Source organism: Pogoniulus pusillus, chromosome 28 (genome assembly GCF_015220805.1).
Source record: "Pogoniulus pusillus isolate bPogPus1 chromosome 28, bPogPus1.pri, whole genome shotgun sequence".
Taxonomy (NCBI): Eukaryota; Metazoa; Chordata; class Aves; order Piciformes; family Lybiidae; genus Pogoniulus; species Pogoniulus pusillus.
Window position 1 is genome coordinate 12,059,734 of NC_087291.1, and position 21,422 is coordinate 12,081,155.

At 43.8% G+C, this 21,422-nt stretch overlaps 1 protein-coding gene across 1 annotated transcript in view; it reads right to left on the reverse strand.

Moving 5' to 3' along the window:
- Nucleotides 1-13,893: 13,893 nt before the first annotated feature.
- Nucleotides 13,894-21,422, reverse strand: part of BZW2 (basic leucine zipper and W2 domains 2) — a 53,475-nt gene continuing 45,946 nt past the window's right edge. Inside the window, exons 11-12 of the mRNA XM_064166986.1 lie at nt 16,019-16,141; nt 13,894-14,364 (exon numbers count right to left, since the gene is read on the reverse strand). Coding sequence (XP_064023056.1) covers nt 14,336-14,364; nt 16,019-16,141 — 152 coding nt within the window. The 3' untranslated portion in view covers nt 13,894-14,335. The remainder of the gene's footprint in view (nt 14,365-16,018; nt 16,142-21,422) is intronic.

Sequence of the window (21,422 nt, forward strand, 5' to 3'; positions counted from 1 at the left end):
CGGCCGCCAGCGAGAGGGCGCGGCCGCAGCAGGTGAGCGGCGCTCGGCGCGGCCGCTGATTGGCCGCTCCGGGGCGCAAAGGTAAGACCATGCAAATGAGCAGGCGCGGGGGCGTGTGGGAAGGGCGGCTGTGGCCCTCAGTGGCGGCAAGCCTGGGTGGCTGCGCCTCGCCCCGGCGCCTCGGTAGTGCTCGGCGGAGGACAGGACTTGGCAGCCTCCTTTCGCCCAGTTTATTGTTACACAGGTCGCCGAGGCCTCACCCGTCCTGCAGGCCGCAGAACACGGCCAGCTTGGTAAACACTGCCCGTTGCTCTGTCCCAGTCCAGACCACTGGCTGTAGGGCTCCGGCTGTGGGCTCACCTGCTCCAGGGCCGCGTCCCCAGGTGCTGGAGGCGGCCGAGGGGCAGCCTTATTCTGTGTGCTCTAGCTGCGGGATAAGCTGAGGAAGGGAAGCTTGCTGGGGCCTTAGCGTAGGGGTGAGTGGCGAAGTGGAGGAGCTTTGCCATCTCCTCGGCTATCTTCTTGAAGACGTTTCTCCGAGCTGCTGCTGTGATGTCTGTGATCGGTGCCCAGATCCCCTGCGTAACCGAACGGAAACATCCAAGGTTTTACTTCTCTGAGGTGTCATTTTTTTAGAGTACTGTTAGAGTTCTACAAGCTATTCATCCATATAGTCACTTCTCAGGTTTCTTACGTTTTCACTGCGCCTTGTTACGTACTTTTATCTCCATGTTTCCTTAGCTTCGAGGTTAAGTTTTTGTATTGAGAGGTAATGAAATAAAGTCCTTCATCTCTTCATAACTTCCCACTGGCCAGTATTAAGGTTTTGTTACAGTTTTTAATTGGTTTGATCGGAGTATACTGGCTCCACAATCTTGTCTCCAGTCGCCTTGGGCTGGCCTCTGCTCTGTGATGCTTTGTAGTAAATGCAACAAATCTTAATAGTGGTCAGCATGTACATGCTGCAGGATTGGTGTCCGAGGTGCTTACCTTTTGCTGTGCTTCACTAAGAGATACGGAGACACTTGTTTGTCCTCTGGGATGTTTCTACGGGTACATAGTGCGACGTCCTTCGGCAGGGTTTGGTGTCAGAGGACGTGGTCAGTCAGCAGAGGAGGCTGTATCTACGTTCTGATGAATTCACATCAATTCTCAGTAGGATCTTGTCATCAAAACAATGTAAAAAGGCAGTTCTGAGAGCGTTTTGGTTTATGTAATTTGGCTGTCTGCCGTCTGCTACGGGAAGCCCCAGCAGGCTAATAATCCTTGCCAGCACTGAGACGGAGAGAGGCTGAACAGCAGCAGGCTTTGTCTTTCCTAGTCTGTCACTCAGATTTCTTTTATTTAACAACTATTTTTCTGTGCTCTTTGATATTTTGCCAGAGTTAAATATAATATGCTTCCTTTTTTTCGTCATGCAATAATGAAGACTCGTGACTATTTTTTACCTCTCAGCTGCTAGCCAGGCAACAAATTAAAATTCTCAAGTATTTGTGACCACAAATTAAAGCTGAATGCTCAACAGCTGCTGAAGCTTTCTCTTTGTTTCTAAACTTGACAGGCACAGGCTATCTCTGCTGATGGAGCTTTATGAAGCAACAGGATGAGTGAAAAATCTGTTGAGTGTTTTTTTTTCCCCCTTACTAATTAAACTGGTGGTGTTGTGGTTAATTTGGTATATTGGGACTGCAGATTTACTGACTGGAACTACAGCCTTTACTGGACATGCTTCTGATCTCCTGGGCAGAAGTCTGGCAGAGCATAAGCCCAGTATAAAGTCACTTTCTCCACAGTTTCACTAGCTGCATTCAATTTTGTTGTGAAGACTGATTTCAGAAACTGATGCCTGCTCAGTAGAAAGGAGTATTTTGAGCGTGTGCACTTCCCTGAACACAAGGAACCATCAGTGTATCAAATGTTTTTGTTGGATTATGTTACAAATACATCTAAAGTTACTGTGCCGTTGTTCCTTTGGTTATAGTGCTAAATTATTAATATTATCATCTGTTGCCCTTCTTCTTATAAGGTCTGCTTCTCTGTATTAATTATTAAAGGGCATGCCTCCATTTTCTTAATTAATGATGGTGTTTCTTATTAAGGGACCCAGCTCTTACAGCCTTTTGTGAGCAGGAAGTACCTGTTACAGGTTTACTTCTTTGGTTTGGCATCTAACCATGTCTAATGAAATCTGCTTTGTACCAGCCTCTGAGCATCTGAGGCACAGTTCATCTGGTATAAATAATCAAGGCCTCCAATTAAGTTGATAGTTATGATGAATGTAGCTGGGGGTCTAGTTCTCCCACTCCTGCATTCCCACACTTCTGTTGACAAGAGATAGTACAAACCTGGTATAATATGGTTTGGATTTGGAGTAATACTTTTGCTGTTACAGCATTCAGCTGCCCATACTGCTGTCATTTCTGGTAGTGGTCAGGAGTTTATCTGTGCTCCTATTCCATACTGGGTTGCAGAATTCAGTTTGTATTCTGGCTAGAACTAAACTGGTGTCATTATTATAATAATTACTTTTTTTTTTTTTTGTTATAAAAAGGCTCTCTTGCAGTTGGAGAGAAATCTTCTCTGCTGGGAAAGCACAGATAGTGTTTATTTGTTGTTTTGGGGGGTTGTTTTGGTTTGGGGTGTTTTAAGACTATTTAAATAGCTGATCCCAGTGAGGCTCGTGTTTGTCTGCTCGCTCTTTGTCTCTCTAGGGCACAAATCTTGCACTCCCACCTGTTGCACGAATCGAGAGCTGGCAGACATAAACAAGAGCAGAATACGCTTTTTACTTTTCTTCCTTCGCTTCTAAAGGTTATTCCCCGCTTCCTTGCAGAGTCTTTGTTCTCCTGCCCTTCTTTCATGCCTTTCAATGGCACTGCTGACAAGAGGAGGAGCTATGGACAGCGTGAATTAGTTGTTCTTTCATGGGAAACTGTGACAGGAGGAGAGTACACTGGGCACTTGTAATGCTGCTGACGTGCACCAACAGACAGTCCAAATGCGTGCAGGGAAACGCTCATGTAAGGAAAGGGAGGAGTGAAAACTCAAGAGTTACTGGGGCCTAACGCCGAGATGTTTCTTACTAGTTAGAAGAGCTTCCAACCGGAGCCATTTGGGAAGATTACTCTTCATTTTCCTGTTAAATTCACAGCAGCTGAGCTGTTTCGAGGAGGTTTTCTGCATGGGGCCTTTTGCTGAAACACTGAATGCAAACTCAGCTTGTCGGCAAAGATCTTCTCAATATCTCACATTATTGCTACTGGTTTACCTTGTTTATTATGTGCCAGAAATCTAAAAGTCTGCATCACTTCTAAGGCACAGCTTTGAAATCTGAAGGCTCAAGTATATCTTGAATTTCTCTTAAATACATACTACTGTATTAAAAGGCAGTGTGACCTTTTTTCCTTAACTGTCTGCTATTATAGGGTGTCTAAAACATTTTAAGTGAAACATTGTTCGAATGAATTGATTTTTATCACTTTATTTTTCCCAGGTTTACAATGAGCTGTTAACAGCAGTTTAAGTAGTTCGTTTCACTCTTTGTCTTGTAAGGTCATTTTTCTTCCCCTGTTGTTTTGGTAAAGTCTCTCATGCACATCAAATCTGGGGAGGGGAGCAACAGGGCTGAGAAAACTGCCAGGTCTTCGTGGGAGCAGGAATGCTACCTGCAATCTCTGTACTTGTAATTATTACAATTAGACTTTGATTTTACTTTCTCTTCTTAAATGTATAAGCAAAATACTTATGATAGTAGGGAAAATACACATTGTTAGTCTAAATTGTATGAACTGCACTGCAAGGCAATCAGATGTGTTAAAACCGCTGCTAACTCCATTAGGGTTTTAAAGAAACATGGAATACATCTTGCACAATTTTCTTCTTTGGTTACATTTGTCTTGGTATTTCTTTTAAAGTCTACCACCAGTCTTTTTTTCTTCCTTTAGCACACTATAGGAAAACTGCAAATTGACAGTGTTAAAATCAGTGGTTTTGTACTTATTGCTGTGATGATGCAGCATTGGGAAATTTCACATTTTCCTTTTATATATGCAGAAAGGTCCTCAAGAATTGTTTTTAAAGCTTAGTGCATCCACTCCTTAAAAAAAGCCAAGCATCTGCTGTCTGCCTCTGTTGTTTTCTGAGTATTTATTGTATGCAATAAAGAAAAATTGGTGTTTTCAGATGTTAGGATGGAGATGAATAATGTATATGCACAAAAGGACAGGGTTTCAGCTAGCTTAACTTGGAGTAAATAAAGGACTTATCCTGGCTTGGTGCTTGGACCGTAAGCCTGACTGAAGATTGATGGTGGGTGTAGGATTTGCATAACAGTCAACAAAGTCTGTGCAGTAAAAGGCCGTTTATAATATGTGTATGATCAGCTGTATCTCTCCATGGAAAGCAGGTTCCAGTGTCCAGCAGTAAAAGAGGGTGGATGAGAGGAGGGTCAGTAACATAAGTACACTTTGTTAAAATACCTTCTCCAAGCTTTAAAGAAGTTTGTGGTTCTGATGCCTGCGCCTTGGGGGAGTATCTGTATTTCCAGTGTTTTCATTTTATGGGGTGGAGTAAGAACTATTGGGAATTACAGAATATCTCTGGGTTCCTGATGTTTTAAGTGACTTCTTGTGAGAAGAGTTAGAAACAAAATCCTAGCTGAAATGTCATGTACAGCATGATTCAGACCCACCCACTGTTGCAGGACTTCGACTGGAAGGTTGTTGTTCTGCTGTAACTTTCTCATTTACGTTTGTAGAAGGCAGTGAGTCTTTCCTCTGGTTTACTTTTAGGTTCCCATGTATACTATTAAAGTTGTTCCTACTGGGCTCTTCCCTTTTTTTCTTTACCCTCTCTGCAGATTGGTATTCCCATGAAGACCACACATTTCCTCTGTGCCTTTTTCAGGTTAAAAATAACATGTTACTCTGTGCCATCAGCACCACCATGTGTTCCTCTTCAGTCACTTGTCCATGTATCAGCTTATATGTTTCAGACCTTTCTCAACCCTGTGGAAACCATATGGAGTTGAGGGTCATGAGAACCAGTTACTTTAGGACTTCTTTAGTAGATATATCTGCATCTTTGATTTAGCTATGCTGATTCTTCTTGCCTGCGTCTGCTTCTTGTATTTTATCTCTCCTACTTAAGTTTAGTAATGTATAAAGGTGAGTTTGCACACAGGTAGGGCATGAACAAGTGTCTGTTTGGGTTTTTTTAGTCCTTGAAGGGAGGATTGTGGTGTTCAAGTTTAAATAAATCATCCAGATGTGTGCCTGTATCATTGGAGCTGTGTTTTGCCCTGAGAATTCTTCAGTTAAAGGAGCACCACCAGCTTCTGTTTGAGGAAGGTTTCTTTAAAGTAATTGCAGTTGCTGTAACAGCCACTAAATTATGAGAGTAACATAAATATAACAACACAAATCAGTCAGCTATAACTAGTTGTTATAAAATGTTTAAAGCTCACCCACACAGATGAAACTAAGAAATGGTATCAAGGAAACTGAGTATGATTATGCACGAAGGGCAGCTGAAGGCTGAAATTAAAGGCAAAACTAGTGAGAAAAAGCAGTCTCTGCTCATTGGTGATAGGGACCTGGATACAACTAAGAGCAGCATGTGGGGGCAGTACATATATGCTGTCTGATGCAGAAGTGACAGTCTAGGACCTTGGGTCATGCAGTTACCCTGAATTCATTTTCTGTCCTGTTTTTTTATTCTGTACTTCTCTCAGGCCTGGGACTCCTTTGCACTGGTTCCAGGTGCTGGTGTTCCACCTGACAAGGCCTATTTGGGATCTCTGGAGACTACATCGCTATAAATCTGGACACTGTGATTGTTTTAGCACTTGATGCAGAGTCCCCTGAGGAACAGAGGAACTGTGCCAGCAGATGTGGTTCGTGTGCTCTGCTTCCCCTGAGCCCAGTGGGGAGGCTGTGCGGGCTGGAGGGGGACCAGGGTGAATCTGAAGCAATGGTCCTTGGTCCCTGCCTCAGCCCTTGGAGAAGATGCTCAGGATTCTCCTAGGCAAGTGGCTGCAGGAGGTGCTGCTGCACAGTTCCTTCTGCAGCCAGGACTGATGACTCATTGCAGCCACAGAGGCTGAGCTGAGAGTGATAAAATATCTTCCCAGTCTTTTTGGAAACTTGTGCCAAAGTGCAAGAGGAAGGTGAGATACTGCAGTAAGTGAGAGGTGATCTGTCCAGGAGCAGAAGGTGTTTCCCTGTTGGATTTATTGAACTGTATATGTTTTGTGAAGGGAGAGAGAATTCAGGATGTTCTTATCTGGGTACAGGGTGAGATACCAGTAAGCTGATTTCCAATCAGAGCCTTTCTTCTGAAACAGCTTGACAGATTCAGAGAGGGGTTTCTGGATTCACTAACAATTTAAGATCAAACGAAAATACAGAAGATATGAGTTTGATAGCAAGAAGAAATATGATGTGGTTTCTGCTAGCCCCAGAATCCTACTGTCTTGGTAAAACCACAGAAAAATGTTTTTAATTTTCAAAGGATGGGGAAAGTAGGATCTTCCAGGTCTGCTGATGCTCTCTTCTCCTGACAGGAGAAATTAAGTGCAAGTATAGTTTCATCTCCAGGCTCTTTCAAAAGATATCTTTGCATTGGCTTTATCCCAAAGGCCTGGATTGTAGGGACAGAAAGGGATAGACATGATGCAAGGATGAGCATTGATATGGGAAAAGTGGGACAGAAAGTACAGACTGTAGCAATCTAGGTAACCATTAACTGTATAAGGCATCATCAATCATGTGTATGCAAAGAAAGGTGGTTTAAGCATGAGAGGGCCCAGAACCACTCCCATGGAGAAGAAGAATACTGTATTCAAAGATGAGAACATCAGACACTTTGGCCAAGAATATGACTCGTGTCTGGTGCCAGATGGGCAAAAGGTAAGCAGGACAGACTGAGGAAGATGTTGAGCCTTCATCAAAAAGACCCAAAAGACAACCACCAGGTGGCAATGAGTGTGCATGAAGAGGCAGGGCATTATGGAAATGAATTCCAGGAACTGATTGTAATACCTCCACCCATTCCTAAAACGAATCGTACTGGCCCTACCCATGTACTGAGTATGTATGATTCTGCAGCATAAGTGCCTTACCTGAACAGGGTGCAGGTGTGCAGCGTTTGGTGGAGTGATCCCCCCCATCACCCCCTTCCCTACAGCATTCTGAGTGCTGTGAGGGATCTTCCTGTAAGTCAGCACCCAGTCATATGGCAACTACCTCTTTTTTTCCCCCAGCTACTGTAGTCCTGTCTTTGACCCTTGAGAAAGGTGGTAGAGTCTGAAGCTCCTATATTTGAACAACTTCTTTAGGTCACCAGCATAATAGCAGAGAGATTGTGGTCTCTTTTAACCTTTTCTTCTAGTGACTTGTCCTACTTATCCCACAGGCTATAAACTCCCAGCCTGCCCCCTTCCCTGTTCAGAATGTCTTTTAGTATCATGGATACCATCTATTTTCTCTTGGGTGGTCTGACTGAATCAAATCTAACTAAATTTTTAGAGTTGTTCTCAATTGGTTTTTATTTTTTCAAGGCTGCTACTTCTATTTTAGACTTGATGTACTTGAAAGCTTATTGATTTTTCCCAGCTAGACTAGTGGGTTTCTAATAACATAGGTCTGCCTACAGCCCTTGTTTTGGTCATATCCTTGAATACATCCACAGTACTCTCTTGTTATTTCTTCTGGAGTAGTGGCAAGCAAATATCCCAGCAATAACCTAGTAATGATATGCAGAGAATTAGAGAGGCCTGTCAACAATGTTTCTAAACTGCATCAAAGAAAAGTAAACAGAAAAATCTCAGGCAGCTGCTGTGCTGGAAGAGACTGCAACACAAATGCATCTTAGCATGGTGAAGTTGCCATGATACAGTCATTTATTAGTTCTAGGCCTTATCTTTCGTTTGGGTTTGTTTGCTTGCTTTTAATTAATTTTAATCATGTGCTTCCCTACATCAGAGGAATTTGGTGTTCATGGAGGTGTTTATTGCTGTTAGTGAAGTTCCAGAGCAGCTTGCAGTTTCCCTGCAGTCTTGCAGGGTGAAGGGTGCTAGACTGTATGGAAGCAGACATTTGGGTCTTGTAACACCATCAACAGAAGTGCCAGTGATGAGTGTAGGATGCAGTGGCAGTCATTAAGGCTGAACTGTTAAATGAGACACTTGCACTGCAGTAATTGAGTTTCTAGCAGCCAGCAGCCATGGGAGTGATGGATCCAAGTACTAAAACGTTACCTGTCAGTCTGCAGCTGTGTCACTTTAGCAGTTCCAGCCTCTTTCCTCATTCTGACTGGGAGAACGTGGTTGATCTTGGCATATACAGTCCAGCAGTGCCTCTGCAGTGGGTAGGGAATATGTCCTGTATGTCTGCAGAACTGAGCCATCTGTGTGGCCCTGCTCAGTGACAACAGAGACTGACAAGTGCCTTTCTCTCTAGCATCCTTTATGGGAGAGGCAGGGGGGAAAAGAGCACCTACTTTGCACATATTCTTCACTCTCCTCATCTGGATCACCTCAGACAGATACTAAGGGTGCTAGTCTCTCAGTATGGCCTCTGATACCCCAGGACAGCAGGGAGCAGTGGTGGGGTGAAGCTCCTGTGGTCTCTTAGAAGTTTGGGGCTTTTTTCTTGCAGACAACAGCACGGTTAAGGTGGAAAGGGGAGGGACAGAAGGGGCCAAGCATCTGAAAGCCCTGCTAGCGAGGGGTGATGTGAGCTTCCAGGCCTCCATGGGAGGAAACTGCAGCTACTGTCATGCTGGTAATCAGATTTCTATCAGGAAAAAATAGCAAGTGAGCAGGCCATCTGGGACACCAGGGCAGCAGCTCTGTGCCAAAGGCCAAATATAGCTTACATGCACAGCCTGGGAGTACTTGCCTACCCAAATTATGTCTTCTGCAGGTGTGGGCATAACTTTCCCTCTTGAGTTGTTTCCATTTATATGAAGCTCTAAAGGCCTGTGTGGCTGGTAAGGAGCAGGAATTAACTTTTCCCTAGCTATCATAGCACAAAACAAAAAAGCCTGATGGAGAACTGGAAGAAACCAACCCTTAAGATTTGCCTTCCCCCACACACAGTTGAAAAATATGGGGTCTGTGGGGAAAAGAGATACTTGAGTAATTCATCCTCATTTTGGTTCTTAATAACTGGCACAGTTCAGCCAGCACTGAGTGGTTAGCTGCAGTTAACTCCTGTAATATTATTTGTGGTACTTGTTGAGAAGGGGCTGGTTTGTCTTGACCCACATGCTTTATTTTAGATAATCAAACCCCCCATTTTTATGTGCAAATGTGATTATATAGGCAGTTATTCTTGTCCATGAACATGACAGGAACTTAAAGTATTTGGAAGGCCAAGTGCTATTACAATTACCAGGCATCCCAAGGAAGATGTGATCCCTTTCCTGGAGAGCACCTGCATGCTAGAAAAATGTTTTAAAGCAGTATGAATGTCTCTCTTAGTTAAAACCTCAGCATGACTTCTGAAGGGAGAGGCCAGAAGGGAAGAACCTCCTTCAAATTAAATCATTCCCATTTAAAACTGCATTCTCTTGCTATTTATTGTGGAGTAAAATAGATGTGTACACTTCTGCCATCTATATTCCAGTGATGTTTCAAAATGAAAAAACATCATTGCTTCAAAATGAAAATGAAGCAAATGTTCTGGGGATTATCTTTTTATTTAGTAGGATAACTGATTCCATGTATGATTTAGCATTGACTCCTAACTTTCACTTGTGGAGCATAGAAATACTAATTTGAGGGTTGTGTTAAAGAAATGCCTTGTTTGGGACACATTTTTAACTGAAATGCACTGTGAAGGCAGTGAAGAGTACTTTGAAGAGTCACATCAAAAGCAGGACACTGCTTCTAAACCACAGGTTGCTTGAGAAGCCTAATTATTAGAGGCATTTGTACTGGAATTCAGTCTGGTGCAAACAAGGGCTATTTGTCTTCATGCCCTTATCCAGTTCAGTTAGGAGTGGATATGTGAAATGCTAGATTGAAATACCACATGGGTGTGACAAATGCCCATCTGAAGTGATCTCAAAGATTAAGTGGGGAAAATCCCTGAAATCTGGATTCAAAGATTATTAGTGCCTATGTAAAATAACAACTCTTGTTGCTGGGGTTGGGGGAGGGCAAGCTGAGAAGGGCTCCCAGGAGCTAAACATTAGATCCAGGAAGATGCTAGGTTTTGGGAACTGTGTGACTAAAACAGGGCAACTACCACTGACCGATCCAGTGTGAAGCTTGCCCAGCTCTAAATCACAAGTCTCAGCTTAGTCAGCAGCCCTGTCCTAAACCCACCTGTTTCTCTCCAACACAGCATCTATAAATGGAGCCTGGGACAACTGCATCAGCAGCCATAGAATATCATGATGCGGAAGGGATTCCCAAGGACCATTGAGTCCAACTTGAGAGGTAGGTGGTTTGCAGGTACCTGAACTTCAGCAATGCAGATCCCACCAAGCATGGGAGTCAGCTCTGCTCCGCTGCACACCGAGGACGCTGATGCAGCAAGTACCCAAGACTTGATGCTTCCGAGTTTTCTCCAGCAGATGGCCCAGCCAGCCCGCAGCCAGCCTCTTTGTGCCGTGACTCAGTGCCACCGCAGGTACCTTTTGTGCTGTCCTCTCTGCTCTACTCTTCATCAGCACCTTTTGAAACCAGTCTGAGTTTTACATTATACAGAGAAGTAGTTTTAGCTACACCCAGATGAATATTTATTAGTACCTTAAAAAAACCCTGCAATTTTGAATTTAAACCCTTTTTAGCAATCAGAGGATCACAGGATGTTAGGGGTTGGAAGGAAGCTCCAAAGATCATCAAGTCCAGCCCCCCCCCCCCCCCCCCCCCGCCAGAGCAGGACCACAGAATCTAGTTCAGGCCGCATAGGAATGAATCCAGATGGGTCTTGAATGTCTCCAGAGAAGACTCCACAATCACCCTGGGGAGCCTGTTCCAGTGCTCTCTCTTACAGGAAAGTTTTTCCTCATGTTAAGGTGGATCTCCTGTGCTGTGGTTTACATCCATTGCCCCTTGCCTTATCACAGGGCACAAGTAACCAGAGACTGTCCCTTCCTTCTTGACTCCCAGCCCTCAGATATTGATGTACATTTATTAGATGCCCTCTCAGCCTTCTCTCCAGCCCAAAAAGCCCAAGGTCTCTCACTAATGGTTCCCTAGCAGTAACATCTCAAAAGCCACCTGACAGCCACAGTTTGTGAAGAGGTGGTCTCAGGTCACTTGTAGCTGGGAAATTTATTTGGTGTCATATCAAAGACAGTGACCGAAGGCATATAGCTAATGCATCACTTTTGCTTTCTTACTGTCTCCTCAGAGTTACTGGAGGTATCTACATGACTTATTTCCCCTTCCAAAGATCAACAGCTGTTACAAAAATAAATGCTGGCACTCAAGAGCATTTGATTGCCACTTGCTCTTTGCTGTTTGCAGTGAAGCCAGATACAGCTGGAGACAAGGCATTTGCCACTTCTGAGCTGTGGTTTATACAAAGGCTTGATTTTCCCATAGAACAATCTGTATTATTTGCTAGGTTATTGGTGCCTAGTGACAAAATAGCCAACTCCCTCAGTTAATTATGCTCTTTCAGGCTTCTCTCCCAGAAGGACATAAGCCCAGTTCTTCTAAACCTTACAAATCCCACCACTGTTTTTTTTCACATGGATTTAACTCAGGTTGAAGGGAAGGATGCAGTGCTTACAGTAACATGCTCTTAAAGAGATGGGCTGGACCTAGTCTTTCCAGGTCACCAGCATAGTCAGAGAGGTGGACAGCAAAGCTGGTGGGGAATAGGGCAGAAGATGACTACTTTCAAAGGTACTGGACTTGTGAGAAATAAAAGGCCAGCAACTTTTACCTGACCAACTGTGTGAAAAATAGTGTAAGTCAGGAGACAGTGTTGAGTTCACATCCACAAGGTACAATCTAGATTTCAGGAATTCTGATCCCAAGTGCCAGCTCAGTATTCCCAGAACTCTAGCTCTGGGCTTAAGTTTTGAGACTGATATGCATGTACAGGCCTACACTTGAGCTCTAGGTATGTAAGATCCTAGCCAGGTCTCAGGCATCAGAATTGTAAATGGCATCACATCAAGGCACATGGGGAACATTAAAGGAAGTAGGATGAGTCTTGAGAACTCTACAGATCTATGGATGTATTTCAAGTATCTAATTGAAACACACTGAGATAAACACATTTCAGATGTCAGATGTGAGGACTTCTCATCATAGGTTCCTAGAATGGGTTGGAAGGGACCTTGAAGGGAAGGAAGGGACCTTCCAACGCCCCTGCCATGGGCAAGGACAGCTTCCACTAGAGCAGGTCGCTCAAAGCCTCAGGCAGCCTAGCCTTGAACATCTCCAGGGAGGGGACATCCACAACCTCCCTGAGCAACCTGTTCCAGCATCTCACCACCCTCGTTGTAAATTTCTTCCCAGTATCTAGTCTAAATCTGCTCTCCTCAAGCTTAAAGACATTCCCTCTCATCCTATCACTACAAGCCCTTGCAAAAAGCCCCTTTTAGCTTTCTTGTAAGCCCCTTTCAGGTACTGGAAGGCTACTATAAGGTCTCTCTAGAAATTGCTTCTCAGCCTTCTCTACATTGAACAATCTCAACCTTCAGAACCTGTCCCCACAGGGGAGATGCTCCAGCCTTCTGATCAGCTTCATGGCCCTCCTCTGGACTCACTCCAGCATTTCCATGTCCCTCTTGTGCTGGGGGCACCAGAGCCAGACACAGATTGGTTCCTGTACATTTTCTTTCTTTAAGTGGATTGAATGAATCAGTATTTGCTATGGAATGTGGTTAATCTATCTAAAGTTATATGGGAATATGGCAATAAAGATTAGGCAGTGATCTCAAGTAACTGCAGATGCTCATTTAAGAAGTACAAAAAACAATCTCTTGACATCTTCACTTGGAAAACTGTAAAAATGACAAACCAAACGGGTATGTACCTGGCAGGTAGTGGTGAAGAGGGCTACTGGTGTGGCTCTTCTAAGCAGCTTTAAGCTCCCCCAGCATCAAGTTGGACTCATCTCTGGCCAAGACAGTACCTCTAGGGGAAAAAAAAACTGTTGGGTGAGTTCTGTTTTGGAAAGGGGTGGGAGGGGAGAGAAAGAAGCATACAGACCGGGCAGTGAGGGAACAGCAGCTCCATCTTGGCCTACAGTGAAGTGTTAGGCTGAGACCCTGCAGCTCACAGAGGGCAATGGTAGAGCAGATTCCTGTCTGTAGCCCATGGAGGACTCCATGCTGGAGCAGGGAACTGCTCTTGAAGAGGGATGTGACCCTTAATGAAAAGTCATGCTGAAGCAATCTGTCACTGACAGAGTTGCACCCCATTAGCAGAGGAGTTTGTGGAGGACTGTCTCCCATGGGAGGGACACCACAGTGCAGCAGAGAATGACTATGAGCTTTCCCACCCCTCCTTAGAAAGGAGCCACAGAAACAATGTGGAATGACAGACTGACCACAACTTCTATTCTCTGCCCCCTTGCACTGCTGTGAGGGAGGAATTAGAGAACTGGGAACAAGCTGAGCCCAGGAAGAAGGGAGAGTAGGGTGTGTTTTTTAAGATTCAGTAGTATTTATCACTGTCCTACTCTTACTCAGTTGGTAAATTGGTGGTGGTTTTGATTTTAAGTTGTTTCCCCAAGTTGAGTCTATCTTTTGCCCATGACCATAATTGGCAAGTGAGCCTTCTCTGTCCTTTGTCTCAACCCTCAAGCCTTTTGTTGTATTTTCTCTTCCCAATTCCACCAGAGAGAGACAGAAGTGTTGTGGGCTGGGCGGGCTTAAACCATGCCACCAGATTTAGAAAGCACCCTGACAGCATGAAACTAAGATACAAAAGCCATTTATTCAAAAAAATGTGGTGGTGTCAAATCACGTACACAAGCCAATACTGAGCTACAAACACAGACCAAACAGTTCTAGAAACAAAAATTGAAGTGTTCATATACCATAGTACCTGAAAAAAGACTGTTAATAAAAAGGAGTCCATAAGTATTTCACTTCACTTTGTTTTTGTTTTCTATATGGCTCCTTGCTGAATGTCTTTGCCTAAGTTAGTGTACAATGAGCCAGAGGTAGAGTCCCAAGTAAAGCATCTAAATGCCTCAGGGCTCCATTAAAAAACCTTTATTCTTCTAAACAAAAGGAAAGCCTAGCCTATAGTTTTCTGTATGACACTGAAGTAAAGCCTCTTTGTTTGAACAGTAGGGCATTCCCAAGCGCATTTGGCATTAACCTAGATTGAGACTGTGCTTTGTCTTCAACTGCCTCAGTTCTCCTCCCCTTCAGACTCCGACTCTAGAAGAGAAGAAAGTAAAACAGCATGTGAGTGCTGCTCAAGGACAGTGCTGTGAGTAATCCTACAGAATCAACAGGATGTCCTTCCAAAACTCACATGGAAGTCTTCATCACACTCAGTCATTCCTAGGAAAGGTTGGCAGATTAAACAGAGCAAGCCAGAAAGAAACACACAGCTTCAGAAGACCAAGATATACTCTGGTTACCCTCCGTGTTGGAGCTCTTCATTCACACATCTGTTACTAGAATAATTGTAACCAGATCATGATGAATTATTACATTGGTCCTCATCTGCAGAGCCAGGCAACGTGGGGCTGAGCTGACATAAAGGTTCGGCATTATTTCCTTACTCCTCTAATCTCCATGAGCAGGTTGTACCAGCATGGTCCAGGAAGCATCCTTTAAACTATTTGCTCTGCAAATACAAATCGTCATCATCCCCTAGCCTATGGAGAAAGGCATACCTGGTGTTACTCCACAGCAAGTATAAAATCTGTACAACTAAAATTCCCTATGGTCTGTGTAGCATCAGATAAAAGCAATTTAGAAGTGGAAGCAGGAGAAATAATTTAGAAACAGGAATACACATGGGAGGTTTTTTATCAACAAAAGCTACTTTGCATCATACTGTGTTTGTCTGTGTGCACCTGCCAGCAAAGGGCTTCCTGCCAACAAGTATTACACGTTAGATCAGATCTCCCAGAGCAAACATGGGCTGCGTGTTCTCACAGCAACATTTTCTCTCCGTTTGTACTGGACTTTGTAATTAAGGACAGCTGGCAGAGGGGGCATGCAGGAAGGGATAAAAATAAAGACCAACAGAAAAGCGTGCAAGCGGAAGACTGAAGGAAGAAAAAATGCTTAATTAGACCAAGATTACAAGTTCTAAGGCTCAAGTGTGAAAGGAGCTAGCATTTTTGTACTGCTACTTGCCCCTGTGAGCTGCTGCAAAGTCTTATCTGCCCTTCACCTTACTACATTTTCTTTCCAGATTTCAAAAATCAATTACATTAAACAGATGTAGTAGAACCTCAGTATTGCTATCCCTATCTATTACATATGGATTGAGCTTTCTAACTGACTTGTCTTTTTTGCCTTGAAAAGAAATTCCAACTTACCTATTCAGTACAAACAAAAGCAACTTCTTATACAGGACATGAGAAAAAATGTTATGGACTAAAGCAACCAGTTCCCCTCCCCAGTAACTTTGTTAGAGCAGTAAATATGGAGCATACATCTTAGCCTGATTGCTCTGCTACAAGATGGGGCAGCAGCACAGGCAGGTTTATGCTGTGTTCAGTTCCCCAGCACAGAAAAAGACACTGATACAGGAAACTGTTAGGCCACTCATGCTAACACCAAGGTACTACATGCTGTCATCACTGCAGCCTTCCTCTCTGCAAGAGCTTCAAGAATTTATCTACAAGGAAGTGGTACCTGATAGCTTAAGGACTTGATAAGGAGACACCAGAAGCATTAAAAAGCAGAAAGGCTTGTTTAGGCTCAGGCATGGCTGGAAACAATCTGGAGGAGCCATGCCTGCTGTTTTCTATTCAAGCTCTATATAGTTTACACCTGGTACAACTAAAATCTGGAAAAAAAAAGACCTTTGGTTTGCAAAGACACTACCACAGTTCCTTCAATGAACTCATACCTTCTTCAGCATTTTGCAGCCACTCCACAAATTTCTTCATCTGGTCAAGGAAAACACTTTTGCCTTTAGCAACATGCGCTTCTTTATACCACTTGAGGATAGCTTCTTCACTCAGAACATCAGCTGAAATGCAAAACCAGTTGATAAAAAAGTACATTAGCTTTTAGAGGTCAGAAGATTTGGAACACACAAAAGGGTTTTTTTTCCCTTTTTAAAGGCAGCATAAAATACCTTAATAGGATCAGAGTGGAACAAGCTTTGCATGAATTGTGTTAGGTTACAACTACAGCATATCTGGTGCACAGAAGGGATTCCAGATGTGATAAAACACATAATGTGTTAGGCTTAAAGAGCCAAACATTGTGCTTCTGGAAAGGAGAGCTCTCTCTTCTTTTTATCCCAACATCTTCCAGGATGTATTGAAAAACACAGTAAGAAATACCATGCTTTGTCTGGCTGTTGCATCACACAACCATGCATGGCTTTAGAGATCTGCAGTGAAAGACACCTCCTGATGGAACGGTTAAACGACAGCCAGTGGGGACTCTGTGCAGTCATTTTTCCCTAGAGGCTTTTTATTGTTCTTAGCTAATGAGTTTTAAGGTCACTGTTCAGACCACCCATTTAAGGGACTGGCTCAGATGCACAGCGCAGCTGACATTTTGATGTCAAGGATCAAGAATAAAACAGCTGTCAGCAAGATCCAGAATAAAGAAATCCTAGTAAACAGCAAGGACATTTATTTCTAACAGATGCAAATTTAGGTCTAGCAACAGACCTCTAGCCCCAGGAACAAAGCTTCTGCAGTCCAGCCAAGCCAAATAACTCTGTAATTGATGGCAATGGAGGCAAAATCTGGGGCCCATAAATGGCATTTTGGCCGTTACATAACGCAAGAGGCAAGAATAAGAAAAACTCCAACCCCAAAACCAGACAATCAAACAAAAAAAACCCCAAACTGTATTTGTTCTGTAAACCAACTAAAGACAGCTTTCTACATCTCATTAAAATTTCCATTCTTAATGTCTGTGAACAAACTACCCTCCCTTGCTCTGCAAAACCAACACATTTATCTTGAGCTCTTCACTGCTTCCTTGAACTCCTTGGTGCCATCCCACTCATTTCACATTCACATGCTGAAGCACTGACCCCGACTGGCACCTTCTGATTCAGCCTAAAGGTTACAGCAGATGTGGCATGGAAGAGAAGGTGGCAAATTGAAATAAATGACACCAAAACCCCAAAGCATCTGATAAAATGAGATGAAGTAGACACATTTCACATATGCTTTTGAATAACAAACAGATGGAAGGAACCACAGATACATCTGAACTTAATCAAAACTATCTGAAGACATGCAACAGTAACTGACTATGAAAGTCACCCTGCAAATTTGGAATTCAGCAAGTGCATGTAGCTGAAAACTACCTTATCTCAGACACTCTTCCAAAATAAAACCTCTTCTGCAGCTCACTGCAGCTGGCAGTAAGATAAAAATGCAGGGAAAACAAGACTCTGCTGGCTCTGGGCTTTCTTCAGTAGATATGAAAGCTGTGCTTAGTGAATGGCACCTGAAGTCCCATCTTGCTGCAATCACAGAACATCACAGCAAAGTCTTTCTCCTATGCAACCAAAATACCAGAGCTGAGGAAAAGGTTTCAAACCTGTCGCATTAAATACTTCTCAGCAGTCTCCAGCAGCAGGTCAAAGGCATTTCAACATTTAATGAATCAAGGATTTTCATTTAGCAAATGGGAAAATATTTCATGTGGACTCTGATGAAACTGCAGTTTAAGCCCTGCATGGACAAGGCTTACGTTTACCACAGAGTCCTGAAACTGACGCAACCCCACCTGCAGAATTACTCATGGAGAGACACACATTGTGATTCTTTGGCAAAGAAAAAGATTTCATGGAAAACAAACCAAAACAAGATAAACAAAAACACCTCAACAGGGCAGAGCAACCCATTCCTGAGACTCAAGTTAGCTCTTGGGCATTGTGAACATTTAAAGACACAAAGTTGCTGTATACAAGAAACTCCAGAAGACTGCTGCTGTATTACAGTCTGTATGATGATCCTAAACAAGGATGCATCTCCAACTAAGTGCATCTCAGTCCAAGAGCAACAAGATTTCTTTTTCTGGCTGAAAGCTTAATGGGTTTGTTGCTAAAGAGGAAGAGGGAACTTCTCTTTCCCTCCCCAAACCTCCGCACACAGTAACAGCAGCATGCAATCTCACCGCGTGACTTGGAGATGAAAACACCAGTCTCAAGTCAGAAGGATGAAAATTTCCCTGTATTAACTCCACAGCAATAATCCTCCTACACTAACAAAGAAGAAAATGCATTCAACGACAAAAAGGACAACTGCCAACTCCTTTCATTTCTGAGCAATATTATTTGCAATATATTCATGCCTCCAGTGCTCACAAGAAAAGATAAGTCTCTTGTCAGCACAGAGATGCTCAGCTGAACAATCATGCAGGACTGGGTGTAGTTAATTATACCTCCAGGTTGCTTTGAAGCAATGAGAACACTGTAGGGGGACAGGAGGAGGAAGAGAATGATTCATTTTGTGTATAGATAGTTATTCCTCGTTGAAGCTGATTATAGATAAGTTCTAATGGTTGAAGTTGAACGCTGCAGTCTGTGAATGTGTGCACAGCATTTTCACTGCAGTCCCAGGTGATGCCAGCCTGGAAGAGCTGGCTTTGCTGCAGGGGCAGCCAACTGCCACTCACACTGGTGATGCTAGCCTGGAAGAGCTGGCTTTGCTGCAGGGGCAGCCAACTGCCACTCACACTGGTGATGCTAGCCTGGAAGAGCTGGCTTTGCTGCAGGGGCAGCCAACTGCCACTCACACTGGTGATGCTAGCCTGGAAGAGCTGGCTTTGCTGCAGGGGCAGCCAACTACCACTCACACTGGTGATGCTAGCCTGGAAGAGCTGGCTTTGCTGCAGGGGCAGCCAACTACCACTCACACTGGTGATGCTAGCCTGGAAGAGCTGGCTTTGCTGCAGGGGCAGCCAACTACCACTCACACTGGTGATGCTAGCCTGGAAGAGCTGGCTTTGCTGCAGGGGCAGCCAACTACCACTCACGCTACCCGTGGCCAGAGGCTCCAACAAGGTCCCTTGTCAAAAAGAGAAGCTGCAGAGCAGATAAACTTTTTCTTGCAAGGCTCACTACCTACTTGAAGTTCAGGTCTGAACTTTTTACTACATCACCTGGTTCTAATGAATTCCTGCTCTCAATCAGCAGTCAAGGGAAAAGCACACCCTGTCAGCTGTCTCCGCAGCCAATCTATCAGCAAAATTCAACGCTACTGCAGCTACCTCAGTCGGCAGGACACAGCCTTCAGGCAAAGGCCCTTTCAATACAGGGAATGTCACCCACACTTGTTATGGACTTCATGGGAAAATTCTGCATCCAGTACCAAAAGAAAGCACTTGAATAATGAAGCTAGTTCAAGGTAATTGTGTTCCACTGCAAAACCAGAACCTGAGTATCAAGTGGAACTTGAAGATTCAGTTCTTCCAAGCACAGGATTCTTGCAGCACTGGAGGAGCCAGTCTGCGTGGCTCAGTTACATCTCTGCAGGGCAGAAAAGTATCTCTATGGCCAAACTGTGCAGCTGCAAAGCAGAGCACTATTTCACAGGGACTCGTGGTATTTCATTTGATTTTTTTTCCTCAACATTTTGTAACTGTCTTGAATTCTAATGCACAAGGCACACAGAGGCTTTGTGCCTGCTGTTTGAAGGGTGAAATTCCGATCCTTGTCAAAGGAATGGTTATTAATTTCAGCAGCATCAAGATACCACATTTGAAATTTCCAAGGGGGACAGCAACAAGAAGAAAGGAAATTCTGCAAATGAGTATGGTAACACATAATCCAATAACAGCAATGCTTATTTTACTCACACTTAACAGACAAAATTCAACATGGAAAATGCTGAAAACCAATACACAGTGCGAGCACAACAAGGCTGGCAAGCTTGTGAGGTGTCACCGGGAGAATTCAGTAATTCTTACTCTGGAACTAGCTTTTAAGATTATTGGTCAAAATGCAGCTCTCAGATTTACAGCTGCACTGGCTTTAAGTGACGAACAGAAAAGTAACATTGCCAAGGATCAGTACAGAGCTGCTCAGCTTCTTTTCTTCTATAGTTTATCAGGAACACAATGATAAAACATCATAGAATGGCTTAGGTTGGAAGGGATCTTAGAGATCATCTGCTCCAACCTCCCCACCATGGGCATGGATGCCTCTGAACTAGACTTAGCTGCTCAAGATCTCATCCAACCTGCCCTTGAACACCCCTAGGGAGGAGGCACCCACAACGTCTTTGGGCAACCTATTCCAGAGTCTCACCACCCTCATACTGAAGAGCTTCTTCCTAAGATCCAGTCTAAACCTACTCTCTCTCAGCTTAAAACCATCCCACTTTGTCCTGTCTCTAGACACCTTAAGAAAAGTCCCTCTCCAGCCTTCCTTTAGGATCCCTTCAGGTACTGGAAGGCAGCTAAAAGGCCCTCTCAGAACCTTCTCTTCTCTAGACTGAAGAACTCCATCTCCCTCAGCCTATCCTCATAGCAGAGGTTTTCCAGCCCTTGGATTAATTTTGTTGCCCTCCTTTGGGCTCACTCCAACAGTTCTGTACCCTTCTTACAATGGAGACACCAAAACTGGACACAGTATTCAAGGTGGGGTCTCACAAGAGCTTCTCATCAACCAATACACCCAAGTCTATTTTCAGAGCTACTCTAAACCCACTCAGCACCCAGCCTGGATTTGTGCCTGGGATCGCCCCAAATACCAACAAGCTTTAAGTGACTACAGAACTGCTTCTGCAGTTCTAGAAGCTGGTAAGAAGATGCTACCACGTAAAGGAAAACAGGGTTTGGGTTTTCACTGGGGGAAAAGTAAAGCAGGTATTCCAGAATACATAAAAATCTAACAACACAGGCTTTCGGGACAACCCAGGTGATAATGAGCCCCATCATTCCTGTTCATCCATTTAGGTATTCCCAGAAAAGTAATCCAAGGGCTACTTTATGACAGAAATATGGGGAAGGGTTTAAGTATAAGATGTTGGACATGCTGATGAGAGTAGTCACACAACTAAATCTGTCAAAGCACGAGTGACTATCATCTCTACCTTCATACCCAGGAAATACTCCCTTACAATGAGTAATAAGCAGTAAGTGTCCACATTCATGCTAATGGGTAGCTGCAGTTCTCTCTGCCCATCCATAGCTACTTCAGATGTCTTCATCTGTAACCAGAAAATGTTCATTAGGTACCCTGAAATGCCTCCAGATTCTGTGCTTCAAATGCAACCTTTACAGAAGCACAGGAGTCTACTGTTCTCTCACCACTGACAAAGCCAGTAACAGCT